This window comes from Oryx dammah, unplaced genomic scaffold, assembly GCF_014754425.2.
Source record: "Oryx dammah isolate SB20612 unplaced genomic scaffold, SCBI_Odam_1.1 HiC_scaffold_24, whole genome shotgun sequence".
Classification (NCBI taxonomy): Eukaryota; Metazoa; Chordata; class Mammalia; order Artiodactyla; family Bovidae; genus Oryx; species Oryx dammah.
Genome location: NW_024070208.1, coordinates 75,530,149 through 75,542,336, shown reverse-complemented (window position 1 = coordinate 75,542,336; position 12,188 = coordinate 75,530,149). Strand labels below are relative to the sequence as shown.

The following is a 12,188-nucleotide window of genomic DNA, read 5'->3' as shown; positions in this document are numbered from 1 at the left end:
AAGTTTGCTCTAGACCAGTGTTTCTGAACCTTGGCATTATTGGCATTTGAGACTGAATCATTCTTTCTTTGGGGCATGTCCTGTGCATCGTAGGATATTTAGCAACATCCCTGGTCTCTACCCACTGGATGCCAGAAGGACACCTCCTGCCTCAGTTGTGACAACCTCAAATGTCTCCAGACATTGTCGAGCACACCCCCCTGGTAGGGGGTGAAAATCATTCTGTGAGAACGGCCGTCCTAAAATCTTGCTTGTCTCAAAGTGTGGCTTGAAGACCAGTGGCGTTGACACCATCTGGGAGCTTATTAGAGATTTAGGATCTCAGACCTCCCCCCGCCACAGGCCTGCTGAATCAGCACCTCCATTTCACAAGGCCCCCAGGTGACTTTCACCTCTGTTAAGAAAAGCACTAAAAAATTAGGTTGAATTTTCATGAATAAAGATAGCGTGATGTGGAGCAGGTTTCCAAAAATCTGACTAGAATGTGGCCATTTTGATGACGCGTTTAAATGGGAAGGGAGAGAGAGAGCCAGACTCGTGTTGGGCTCAGTCCTCATGACAGCCTGACCGCGTCAGCACTGGGTGACTGTCCTGCAGCCCCCAGGCAGAAAAACACATGGCATAAGAAGACAGCGCAGTCTATGCCAAAACCAATACAGAATTGTAAAGTAAAAATTAAAAATAAATAAATTAATTAATTAAAAAAAAAAAAAAAAGAAGACAGCGCAGCTCAACAGGGAGCTTCCTGCCTTCTAGAAAATGGTTCACACCCGGGCAGAAATGGTCCTCTGTGACCCAGGAAAACCGTGCATCACACGGGTGAATAAAGTGAGGATTCTGTGAAGTGATTAACCCAGCGCTGGCCCCTGTGCTGGATAATTAATAGCTCCCAGCATGTGTGGGAGGGGGCTGAGGAGAGATGTCACCCTTGCACTGAAAACCACAAATTACCACTGGCTTCTGACGACTTAGGATTGATCCTCTTTGCCACGAAGCTCTGTGTTTGGAGGCCCCACGTCATCGAAGGGCAGGTTGAACCATCCACACAGTGTATATTCTGACCACTCTGCCTAGTTCCAACAGGGAGTTCAGCTGCATGGCGTTGTCTACAGCAGCCACGTTTATGGAAAGTCCACTGCAGGGTAAAGGGTAGAGCCCAAGTCCAGATGAGCCCTCAGCTTGTAACCACAGGTGTCAGAGCTTTAAGAGCAGCCATACCTACTAGAAAGGAACTATGGTGCTGCTGCTGGAAGCTGTTAGCATCAGTGCAGCTGCAATATCACACTTCCTAGGGCTGGGGGTTTTGCATACTTGGAGTTATTGGTTATTCCCCTAAAAGTCATGGGTAGAGGTGGTCATGATTGGAGTTTTTGGTCATCCCGCTAAAAGTCATGGGCAGAGGTGGCCATCCTCCACACAGTGGGGCTCTGCCATCCTCAGGGTATGGGTTCCAGTGCCACTCCAGACACTTCTGTCATCTCCTCCACAGCCAACTGGATGGGAAACCAAGGGTGGGGCGTGCTCTGGTCCATGACCAAACCTCCAAGAGGTGCGTGATCACTTCTGCCCACATCCCATTGGCTAGAACTCAGTCACATGACCATGCTCCCCTGTGGGGCTGGCTGTGTGCCGGGCAGGAAGGGAGAGCTGGTGGGTGACAAGGAGTTTGAGCCTGGGATGTCTCTGCAGCCCCACCAGGGTCTGTATGTTCTGTCCCTCTCTTCCAGGGCATTTGCCCTCATCAGGCAGCACCCCAGGTTCCTGAAGTGTAATTACTTACATGGCTGGGTTTTCAAGGTTGCTGGCTGCCTCACTGGCTTAGGCATAGCCACTGCACAGGTACTGGCTCTGCTACAACTCTGGGACAGTTTTAGGGAAAAAAATGGAAGGGGAGGCCTCTGCAGAACTTCTCCTGGGAAACCCAAAGCTCTAGCTCTCCTGCATCTTATCATACTCTTGCATGCAGGCTATGAAACTGTGACTAACAGGGGATTTACTAGATGACAAATCTGATGGGACTTTCTTGGTGGTCCAGTGGTAAAGGATCGGCCTGCCAATGCAAGGGACACGGGTTTGATCCCTGGTCTGGGAAGATACCACATGCTACAGGGCAACTAAGCCTGTGCATCACAACTACTGAGCCTGTGCTGCGCAACGAGAGAAGCCAGCACAATGAGGAGCCCCCGCACACCGCAGCTAGAGAAAGTCTGTGCACAGCATCAAAGACCCAGTGTAACCAAGAAGTAAATAAATAAATAAGTAAATTTGATATGAATATCATGAGCTAATTTCATAGGAACTGTAGGATTTGTTTTGTTTTTAGAGCTGAAGAGATTATCTACAGTGATGTAATCCAGGATATTTCTCATCTAGATTATGCAATAGAATTGTGGTGTATCCTGGCTACCTGATCAGTTAAGCTGTCCCATGGCTGATTCCTTGCTTTGCTTTCTTAGGGTCTGAATGCCATCTTCGATATCTTGGTGATAGGCAAATTAAATGTCCTGGAAATTGTCCAGAAGGTCCTCCGTAAGGACAGATCGTTAGAGGTGAGTATCTGCTTTTGTCTCCAGCCGAGATGTGGAAAATGTCACGTACCCGCTGGCTTAAAACACCATTTTCAAAGTACTTCTTGCGACTTTGAATTCTAAAACAGGCAGCCTTTTAAAGCCCAGTGTCAGCGAGGTTCAGCCAGAATTGCTGCACATTTATACCTGGCTTGGCCACACTTTTATTTGAAAAATCCTCAACATTGCGGGCCTTGCGCTGTCCTTTCAGAGCCCTGGCATGCTCCGGACAGGGGGCCTCCTCTTCAGAATGACCCTCCTGGCTTTAGGGGGAGCCGGGGTACTGTATGTACGCTGGAAGATCATGGGCACCGGCCCACCCGCCTTCACCGAGGTGGACAACCCCGCCTCCTTCGCCGACAGCGTGCTGGTCAGGGTGAGTCCCGGGTCTGTCCTCCGCTGGGTCATCTTTGCCCACCAGATCCCCAGGTCTTCCCTCCCTCTTCCTCCTCACCTCCCTCCCCAACATACCCACAAAAGCCCCCCTTCATCGGAACACCTCCATGGGTGTTTCTGTTCACCAAGGAAGTTCTAGGGTGAAACCAGGTTTTTATCAGGGCTTTGAAAGGGTGTAAAGTCTTTGTATTTCCTTGTGGCTCAGACGGTAAAGAATCTGCCTGCAATGCAGGAGACCTGGGTTTGATCCCCAGGTCAGGAAGGTCCCCTGGAGAAGGAAATGGCTACCCACTCCAGTATCCTTGCCTGGAGAATTCCATGAACCAAGGGGCCTGGTGGGCTGCAGTCCATGGGATCACAAAGAGCCAGACACGGACTGAGCAACTACTATTTTCACTTTCACTCTAAACGAAATCAAGAGGAGTGGTTCAGAAAATGTCAGGTTTCTTGCCAGACTCCTTAAATCGTCCCCTAACCTACTTTTGGTATAATGGAAATTGATGTGTTGAGGTTAAGATAAAATATAGCAGTACTGATGGTATCTTTTTAAAAAGTCATTTATTTATCTTTGGCTGCACTGAGTGTGTTGTTTCGTGCGGGTTTTTTCTAGCTGCAGCGAGCCGGGGCTGCTCTCTAGCTATGGTGCGCAGGCTCCTCATTTTGGTGGCTTTGCTCCTGGCGGAGCACCAGCGATAGGCGCCCAGGCTTCGGTAACTGCAGCAGGCGGGCTTCATTGCTCCGAGGCATGCAGGATCTTCCCGGACAAGGGATCGAACCCGTGTCCCCTGCATTGGCAGGTGGATTCTTACCTACTGTACAGCCAGGGAAGTCCCTACTGGTGGTGTCTTTAAAAGTCTTAACGCTGTCCAGACTTTCTTGTCAAGATTTGCTTTTTCTGAAGGCAAGGGTGTCTTAGCTGTGCGTTTCATACAGACAGAAATCTAACACCATAAAACCTTCTGCTTATATCGTCAGACACGTCAGAGACTCCTGGACAGCAGGTTTCCTGGGTCACGGACTTGGGGCGTCAGTGAATGATTGGGACATAGCATCCCCAGAAATAGAACAAATGTAAAGCGGAGTCTGGTGGCTTTACTGTATTTTTTAAATCTATTTAAAAACAAAAATATCTCAATGTATTTAGTCAACTGTACACTTCAGCCTGGTGCCCAGGGCAGAAAGTGGCAACATTTTATTTTATACAACTGGGCTCCTTGAGCAGAAACATATGAAGGCCTCCAAAGGGAAGCTAGGAGATACATATATATATAAATGTATTTTTTTCCCAAGTTCAGTATCAAATGTTTGTTTTTCTTTTGACTGGCAGGCCATAAACTATAATTACTACTATTCATTGAATGCCTGGCTGCTGCTGTGCCCTTGGTGGCTGTGTTTTGATTGGTCGATGGGTTGCATCCCCCTCATTAAGTCCGTCGGGGACTGGAGGGTGATTGCTCTGGCTGCGCTCTGGTTCTGCCTAATTGGCCTGATACGCCAAGCGCTGTGCTCTGAAGACAGCCACAAGAGAAGGTAAGAGGCCGAGCTGAATTTTAACTTCCACACCGGGCGGAGTCTGAGCATGCTGCTAAATCCAGCACCGCGGATCATCATCATGATTTTGTGCAAGGACGGGTGTTTCAGTAGAGATGCACATATCTGGGCAGGATGATTCTGTCCACTCAGAATCCATGGCTGGCTCCAACTCAAGGGGAGTGGACTGGAGGGGGCGCCCGATGACTGCTTCATCTCCCTGCCTGCCCCCCCAACCGTGATGTAGCATTTTGAGATCCTTCTCGCCATAGGTGGTAAAGAGTAATTTATGGTCTGAACGGAGAGTGTAATTGATGTGTTGTGCCCATCATTTCACAATTCCCCTTCAGAAAGCCCTAGTGGATGCGACAGCGATTCCTTCTCTTGTTTTTTGTACAAAATAAGCTGCCACCCCCAAAGAGACTCTTATTTTTCACCAAAAAAAAGCAGGGGGCGGGGGGAGGGAAGAGTATTGAGAAAATAATTGGGAAGAAAAACCTGTTCTGTGGAAAAGAAAACTATTTAAGATGATTTCCTTTAGGCATAAGTGTTTCTGGAATTAGAAGAGTAATTTCTCAAAATAAATTCAGTTCTGAGCTTACCCTGTGCCTTAAATTGGTTCATAATTCTAAAGGGTGAAAACCTCTGTCCCAACTCGCTATGCGTGAGCCAGTGGGATTTTTCTAACACTACAAGCACAGGTTTGTGGGAAGGAGCTATCAGATTTGATCGGCCTTCTTTTGTTTGGTTTTTAATTTTATTGAAGTGTAGTTGAGTTGCAACATTGTGTTTAGCTTCCGCTGTGCAACAGAGCGGCTCAGTTTATGATTCTGTGTGTTGTTTTTCATGGTCTTCTCCATTACCATTTATCGCTGGATTTGGCATATAGTTCCGTGTGCTGTGCAAAAGGACCTTGTTGTTTGACCCAGCCCCTGATTCATCCTCTTAACATCACCTGGGACTCTGGGAATGCTTACCTGCTTCCACAAGTGTCCCGCCGCTCTCAGCTTTCTTTGCTCAACTGAAATTTATGCTGGAGCATCCCCAAATGATACGAGTTTATTTCAGATCTTGTAAAGTTTAAACCAGTTAAGTGACATTACATCCTGTTAAAGGTCAGGGGACTAAATTGGACTAACTGGGACCAATATCCCAATTAGCCCAATTGGGATATTGTAGGTGTTGAGCTATTTGACACCTACATGGTTTGAGATATAGTTAGAAGCAGGCAAGTTCATAAGACCTCTCTAAGTAATCATTCTAACTTTATTCATGTGAATGTGAGGACTTCTAAGATTTATTCTTACGCTCGATGCTAAGTAGCCTTAGTAAGATTTTTCTGTCTTATCTTAATGGTCCTCAGTTAGACCCTCTCTACTGATGCCTCTTCTTAATTGCTGGCATGAAAAAAAAAGAGAAAAAAGGGAAGGGGCGTCTTTATCATGGATTTCATGTAGAGTAGAATGCTTTTCTTGAGAATTCTAAAAGTAGCCATTCTAACTACTTCTCATCTTCCAGGATCCTCACACTGGGCCTGGGATTCCTCATTATCCCGTTCCTTCCCGCGAGTAACCTGTTCTTCCGAGTGGGCTTTGTGGTGGCCGAGAGGGTCTTGTACCTCCCCAGCGCCGGCTACTGCATGCTGCTGACGTTTGGATTTGCAGCGCTCAGTAAACACACGAAGAAAAAGGTATTGGCCCGGCGAGGTGGGTGCCGTTCCTGACCAAGACAATGGGTGGGTTTTGCTAATGACATTTCCTGTGTCCCTCTCTTGTTAAGAAACTGATTGCTGCTCTCATCCTGGGAATTTTATTCCTAAACATGCTGAGATGTGTGGTTCGCAGCGGCGAGTGGCGGAGCGAAGACCAGCTTTTCCGAAGCGCCCTGTCTGTGTGTCCTCTCAATGCCAAGGTATGTTGGCTGCCACGTTTTTAAGTTTGACAGCGGAGTGAGGAGAATCTGGAATATGACCTTGGTCATAGACTTGGAGGTTTTCTTTTTCATTCTTATTTTTTTCCCTTACATGATCTTGACAAAGTTTACTACAATTGCACTTTAGGCAAAATAATTAAAAAGGAATCATTAAAACCAGACAATGTCAGGGAAACAGCATATTTCTTAAACGCGTTTCTATTCATCTTCCAGTTGGTCCAATCATGGATCGAGGTGGTGGCAGGGTGGGCAACTCCATGCATTCAGGCTCAGGTCTGGGGACAAACCTCTTAGAGCACACTTTTTGAAATATGCACTCCAGCCTCCTCCAGTCTATAACTGGAAGATGATAATACTACCAGCAGACAGCAGTTTGGTTTAGGAATTTAAAGGATGCTCTGTGGGGTGCAGTATGCACGTTTCTATCACCTGTGGCTTCTCTGCCTAGAGTTGTTTTTGCCAGATTAGGTAAAAATAAAATGCATAGACTCTAAAATTGGCAGTGTACTTGTTGACACGGTCTGGTAGGAATTTGTTTCACTTGTATCCTTGATGAACTCCATCTCTTCACTTACCCAGCTGTGCATCTTTGAGCAAAATGGTTTTGAACATTGAACGCCCTTATCTGTAACAAGGAGGGGGACCATGGCTGTCCCCTGGGCTTGTCGTGAGGCCTTCATGAATGCGGTCTCTGAAATGCCCTGACATGGTACTTAGAACATGGTAAGTGCTCAAGAAATGATTGTTTTTATAGGCTCCTTTTTAGTATCAGCTGTCCCATGACATGAAAAGAAGGGAATGATACTTGTTCAAAATGGGAGGCCAAGGAGTCAGGTGAGAATATTTTCTATTAGGCACTAGTGGTGAAGAGCCCTCCTGCCAACCCAGGAGACAGAAGAGACTCGGGGGTTCAATCCCTGAGTTGGGAAGATCCCCTGGAGGAGGGCATGGCAACCCACTCCAGTATTCTTGCCTGGAGAATCCCATGGACAGAGGAGCCTGGTGGGCTACAGTCCATAGGGTCACAAAGAGTTGGACATGACTGAAGCGTCTTAGCATGCATAGATCATTATGTGATTAATAATGGTGTCTTTCGGTGTCATCAGGATTGGAACTTCCTCAGATGCGTAAAAGCGATCCTCTTTGGAGCAGGGTCAATAAAAGCACCATGAAGTTTTATATCATTTCCACCTTCTATGCTTAAGAGAAAGCAGTGATTTCAGGCGAAACTATACGAAGAAATCTAATGAATAGCTGATGTCTTACTGTGACCCTGGAGTGAAGGAAATGTATTGACTCCTTGTTTGTCTTTCCCTTGGTTTAAAAAAACTTGTTCATGTTTTATAGTTAAGAGGCTTAGATAAAAGAGTGAATTACTTCAGCCTTTTATTGTTGATTTGATTTGCTGACCTAGCCATTTATGTTATACTACTGAAAGTAAATCAGCCTGTGATTTAATTTCATAAATGTTAATAGATTTGCTTTGTTTTTACTTTTCTGTTTGAATAGCAGTGATTACCCCTTCTATTTTACTTCTTCCCCAGAAGGAACTCACATTTCTTTATAGAGGCTCTGTCATTAATTTCCATTATCCTCCCTCGAAGGCTTTTAGAGAGAGGTTATTATGTTCCTTAATTTTCCAAATGAGAGACACTGAAGCATAGAAGGATGGAGCTGATGGTATCTGGGTTAGTAACTCAGGTGGTAGGTAGAGACCGGGTATAGTCCTGCACCCAGCTTACCCTGGGGAACAAGCGAGGATGGGACCGTGTGATGTCTGAGCCCACACGGCTGCACCAGTGAGTGACTTCATATATCACAGGCTAGAAAACTCAGGGGCTGTGCAGACGGACACGCACATAATTGTGTGCCTCTGTGTGCAGTTTTCGCCTTTAAATTTAAGACATACACATAAGATCTCATCTTCAAAGTGCACCCAATAGTGACAAGCCTCTCCAGGAACATTTTTTAGTGATGCCATTCAGTATGGGGCTTCCCTGGTGGCTCAGATGGTAAAGAATCTGCCTGCAATGCGGGAGACCTGGGTTCCATCCCTGGTTTGGGAAGATCCTCTGGAGGAGGGCATGGCAACCCACTCCAGTATTCTTGCCTGGAGAATCTCCATGGACAGAGGAGCCTGGCGGGCTGCAGTCCATGAGTTTACAAAGAGTCAGACACGACTGAGCAACTAAGCACATTTAGTATGTATGAGCAAGATAGAGTTGGTTTTTTGTTTGTTTTGTTTTGTTTTGTTGTTGTTTTACTTGGCACAATAAATTGAAGTGTATTAAAATTCTCTACTCTTTTTTTTTTCCCTTGGAAAAAAGCTAGGTTAATTTCAGGGAAGAGATCTCCTTTAGGATGATTTCATTCGACTCTGTTGCAGGAGATGCATTTTCTGCACTCGTTCCACTTTCCATCCATTGACTGTTAACTTAGCAGTTGGCACTCTGCTGTAGACCAGGCCCAGATTTACAAATGCGACTCGGTGCTGAGCCTGGTCAGGCATTGGAATTACCCACAGTGCCTTGCATCTGATAGGAACTCGTGATATTAGTGACTGAACTGAGCCAAATAGAAATTAAATTCCTACTACAGATGAGATACCAAGTATCTGATTATACTTGCAACCATTCTTCGTTTTTGAGGCTTGAAAGTATGTGGCATTTTATATCAATCCTAGGATACTATGCTAAGTTTGTTTAGCTATGAAAGGGATCATTTACCACAATGAGGTATTTCCTTAAGGATGAGGCAGGGTGCGTTATAGGACTTTCATGTGGTTAAAACATTTTAACGTCAAGTGTTAACAGGAAATTTGAAACCGCTGTGTTGAATGTGCCTTCTTCCCTTACGGAAGCTTTCACTTCATTTGTATTTATATATCCTTGACCAGGGGTCTTATCTGTGGCTTCTGTGCTGGTTCGTTGCCTTGGTGTATGAATCACAAAGGCTGGAGGGAAGGTTCAAGGATCAGCAGGCTTTATCAATCCTTTACATTCCATGGAAACAAAAATCATTCTTTAAACTCTGTTTTAAGTAAACTGTTTCTGAGCGTTTTGCTTTGGTTTTTCAAGTGGGTTTTCTGTTCAAATATGTCCCTGCATATAACGCATAGGATAAGGCTGGCCTCTGGGTAAGCCTGTTCTCCAGTAGTAATTACGGGCAGCTTGCCTTCTAGGCGGCTCTCTGCTCTTTAACTGGTTCCACTGACTTCACTGCAGTCTGATTCTGCAGAGGCACCCTCCTCCCTCCACTGATTTCCTGGTCTAACAGAACAGCATCTCTACTGCAGAGGGCAGTTCAGCTCTTTGAGCATTTGATTGAGAAAACAGAATTTGCCAGAAAGTGGCAGGAGCTCGCTGAGTTGAAGTCTGTGTAGGAGCTGTGTTTATATTCTGGGGACCATAGGCATGTCCACATTCACAGGTTGGAGTCTCCCTTTGTGTGCAGGACAGGAGTGAAGTTAACACTTCCAGCCTGGGGCTGGGACTGGGACTGGGACAAGCCCAAAATCAAACCATTTAGAGCACACTTTTCCAAACCCAGGATCCAGCCATAGCCTCCTCCAAGCTATACCTTGAAGATGGTAATACCTATGGATAGATAGTAATTTGGTTCGGGAAGTTTAAATTATATAGTGTGCTGCACAATATTACACATTTCTGTCACCCATGATTTTCCTTTTTTTCTAATTCCTTGTGTGCAAGGAGATAGAAATATAGACTTTAAAATTGGGAATTAAAAACCAAATCTCTGCTATATATGTGCTTAAAGAATATCGCACCGTTCTATACCCTTCTAGAAATACTAGTGTTTTTTGAAGAAGATTGATAAGGCAGGATGTGGTTAGACTTTTAGAAGGGCTTTTGAATGCTCAGATATAATGCTACTTGACTGTACTCAAACCATTATTGTAATTCACCACGCATCAGTCCACTGTTGTTGTTGTTCAATTGCTAAGTCATGTCCGAAGCTCCGTGACCCCGTGGACTGTAGCACACCAGATTCCTCTGTCCTCCACTGTCTCCCGGGGTTTGCTGAAATTCACATCCGCTGAATCAGTGATGCTGTCTAACCATCTCACCCTCTGCTTTCCTCTGCTTCCCCCATCCCCAACTCTTTGCGACCAATCCCTTTCCCACCCTGTGAACTGGGGCCCACTAGGAGCCTCACCATGAGATTCTCCTGGCAGGAATACCGGAGTGGATTGGAATTTCTTCCTCCGGGGGACCTTCCTGACTCAGAGATCGAACCTGTGTCTCTTGCATTGACAAGTGGATGCTTTACAACTGAGCCACGTTGGAAGCCCTTACATCAGTCCACTAGGGCTACCATAACAAGACAGCATGGACTGCGTGGCTTAAACAATAGGAGCCTATTTTCTTACAGCACTGGAGGCCTGAAGTCCAAGACCAAGGCATCAGAGGGCTGGCTTCTCCTGAGGCCTTTGTCCTTGGCTCACAGACTTCTTGCTAAAACCTCACATGGTCTTCCTGTGTCTTTCCTCTGTGTGCGGGCATCCCTGGTGTTTCGCTGTGTGTTGCCATTTCCTCCTCTTATAAGGACACCATTCAGATTGGATTAGGGCCCGAAGAACCTCGTTTCAACTTAAGGACCTCCTTAAAGACACCATCTTTCAATTCAGTCGCATTCTGGGGTTCGAGGGGCTAGGACTTCAACATGAATTTTGCAGTCACAGTGCAGCCCGTAACACCCCAAAGAAGCATTATTTTACCTGAAGAGAAATAGCAGAGTGAGTGAGTGGGTCTAGAAGTTGCCTTGAGCAGCTGGCCTGTCTTCACCTGGCCCCCTCAGACATGGGTGTGATGCAGGGAGAAGAAACACAGGCTTTGGAGCCTGGGTTCAAATCCAGCACCACAACCTTGGGTAAGACGCTTAGTGACACCAAAGCAGCGCGTCAGCACCTGCAAGGCGCCTGTGTTACTGTCGTTATCATCATGCAGCGTGTATTTCTGTAGCATCGTCTTCTCTGAGACTCCTGTTGACCTTTACATTGTACGCCTCCAAAAAGAATGTTTGATGATGGAGAAATACTTTTGACCTGTTTCCCTGATGGCTCAGGGGTAAAGCATCCTCCTGCCAATGCAGGGAGGAGATGCAGGAGACATGGGTTCAATTCCTGGGTCAGGAAGATCCCCCCGGGGAAGGAAGTGGTAACCCACTCCAGTATTCTTGTCTGGGAAATCCCATGGACAGAGGAGCCTGGTGGGCTACCGTGGGGTGAGCAACCATGGAGTCACCAAAAAAGTCGGACACAACTGACCGACTGAACAACAGCAACAATCCTTTGCTTTCAGTTAGAAGGTATGATGGGCCTCCCAGGTCCAAACAAAGAAGCCTGGCAGCTGACAGCCAAGTTTTTCCTCTCTTTTCAGGTTCACTACAACGTTGGCAAAAACTTGGCTGATAAAGGCAATCAGACCGCGGCCATCAGATATTACCGGGAAGCGGTGAGGTACTGCGAGCGGCTTATCTCGCAGAAGACGTGCCGTTTTTACAGTATCTGTGTCTTATTGTAACTTTCTAGCGCTAAAAACCTGCCCCCACGAGGACCCTGACTTTAGGTTTGCCAGTGCCTGAGAGCTGTGTGAAGACTGCGGCCTTGGTTTCTCTTTCCACTTCCAGATTAAATCCCAAGTATGTCCATGCCATGAATAATCTGGGAAACATCCTGAAAGAAAGGAACGAGCTTCAGGAAGCGGAGGAGCTGCTGTCGTTGGCTGTGCAGATACAGTAAGC

The 12,188-nt window shown here is 46.3% G+C and overlaps 1 protein-coding gene across 1 annotated transcript in view; it reads left to right on the top strand.

Moving 5' to 3' along the window:
* The window catches only part of TMTC4 (transmembrane O-mannosyltransferase targeting cadherins 4), a 58,028-nt gene that overhangs the window by 30,906 nt on the left and 14,934 nt on the right, over nucleotides 1-12,188 (top strand). The window contains exons 7-13 of the mRNA XM_040267412.1: nucleotides 2,457-2,549; nucleotides 2,779-2,943; nucleotides 4,291-4,493; nucleotides 6,012-6,183; nucleotides 6,273-6,404; nucleotides 11,825-11,904; nucleotides 12,075-12,182. Coding sequence (XP_040123346.1) covers nucleotides 2,457-2,549; nucleotides 2,779-2,943; nucleotides 4,291-4,493; nucleotides 6,012-6,183; nucleotides 6,273-6,404; nucleotides 11,825-11,904; nucleotides 12,075-12,182 — 953 coding nt within the window. The remainder of the gene's footprint in view (nucleotides 1-2,456; nucleotides 2,550-2,778; nucleotides 2,944-4,290; nucleotides 4,494-6,011; nucleotides 6,184-6,272; nucleotides 6,405-11,824; nucleotides 11,905-12,074; nucleotides 12,183-12,188) is intronic.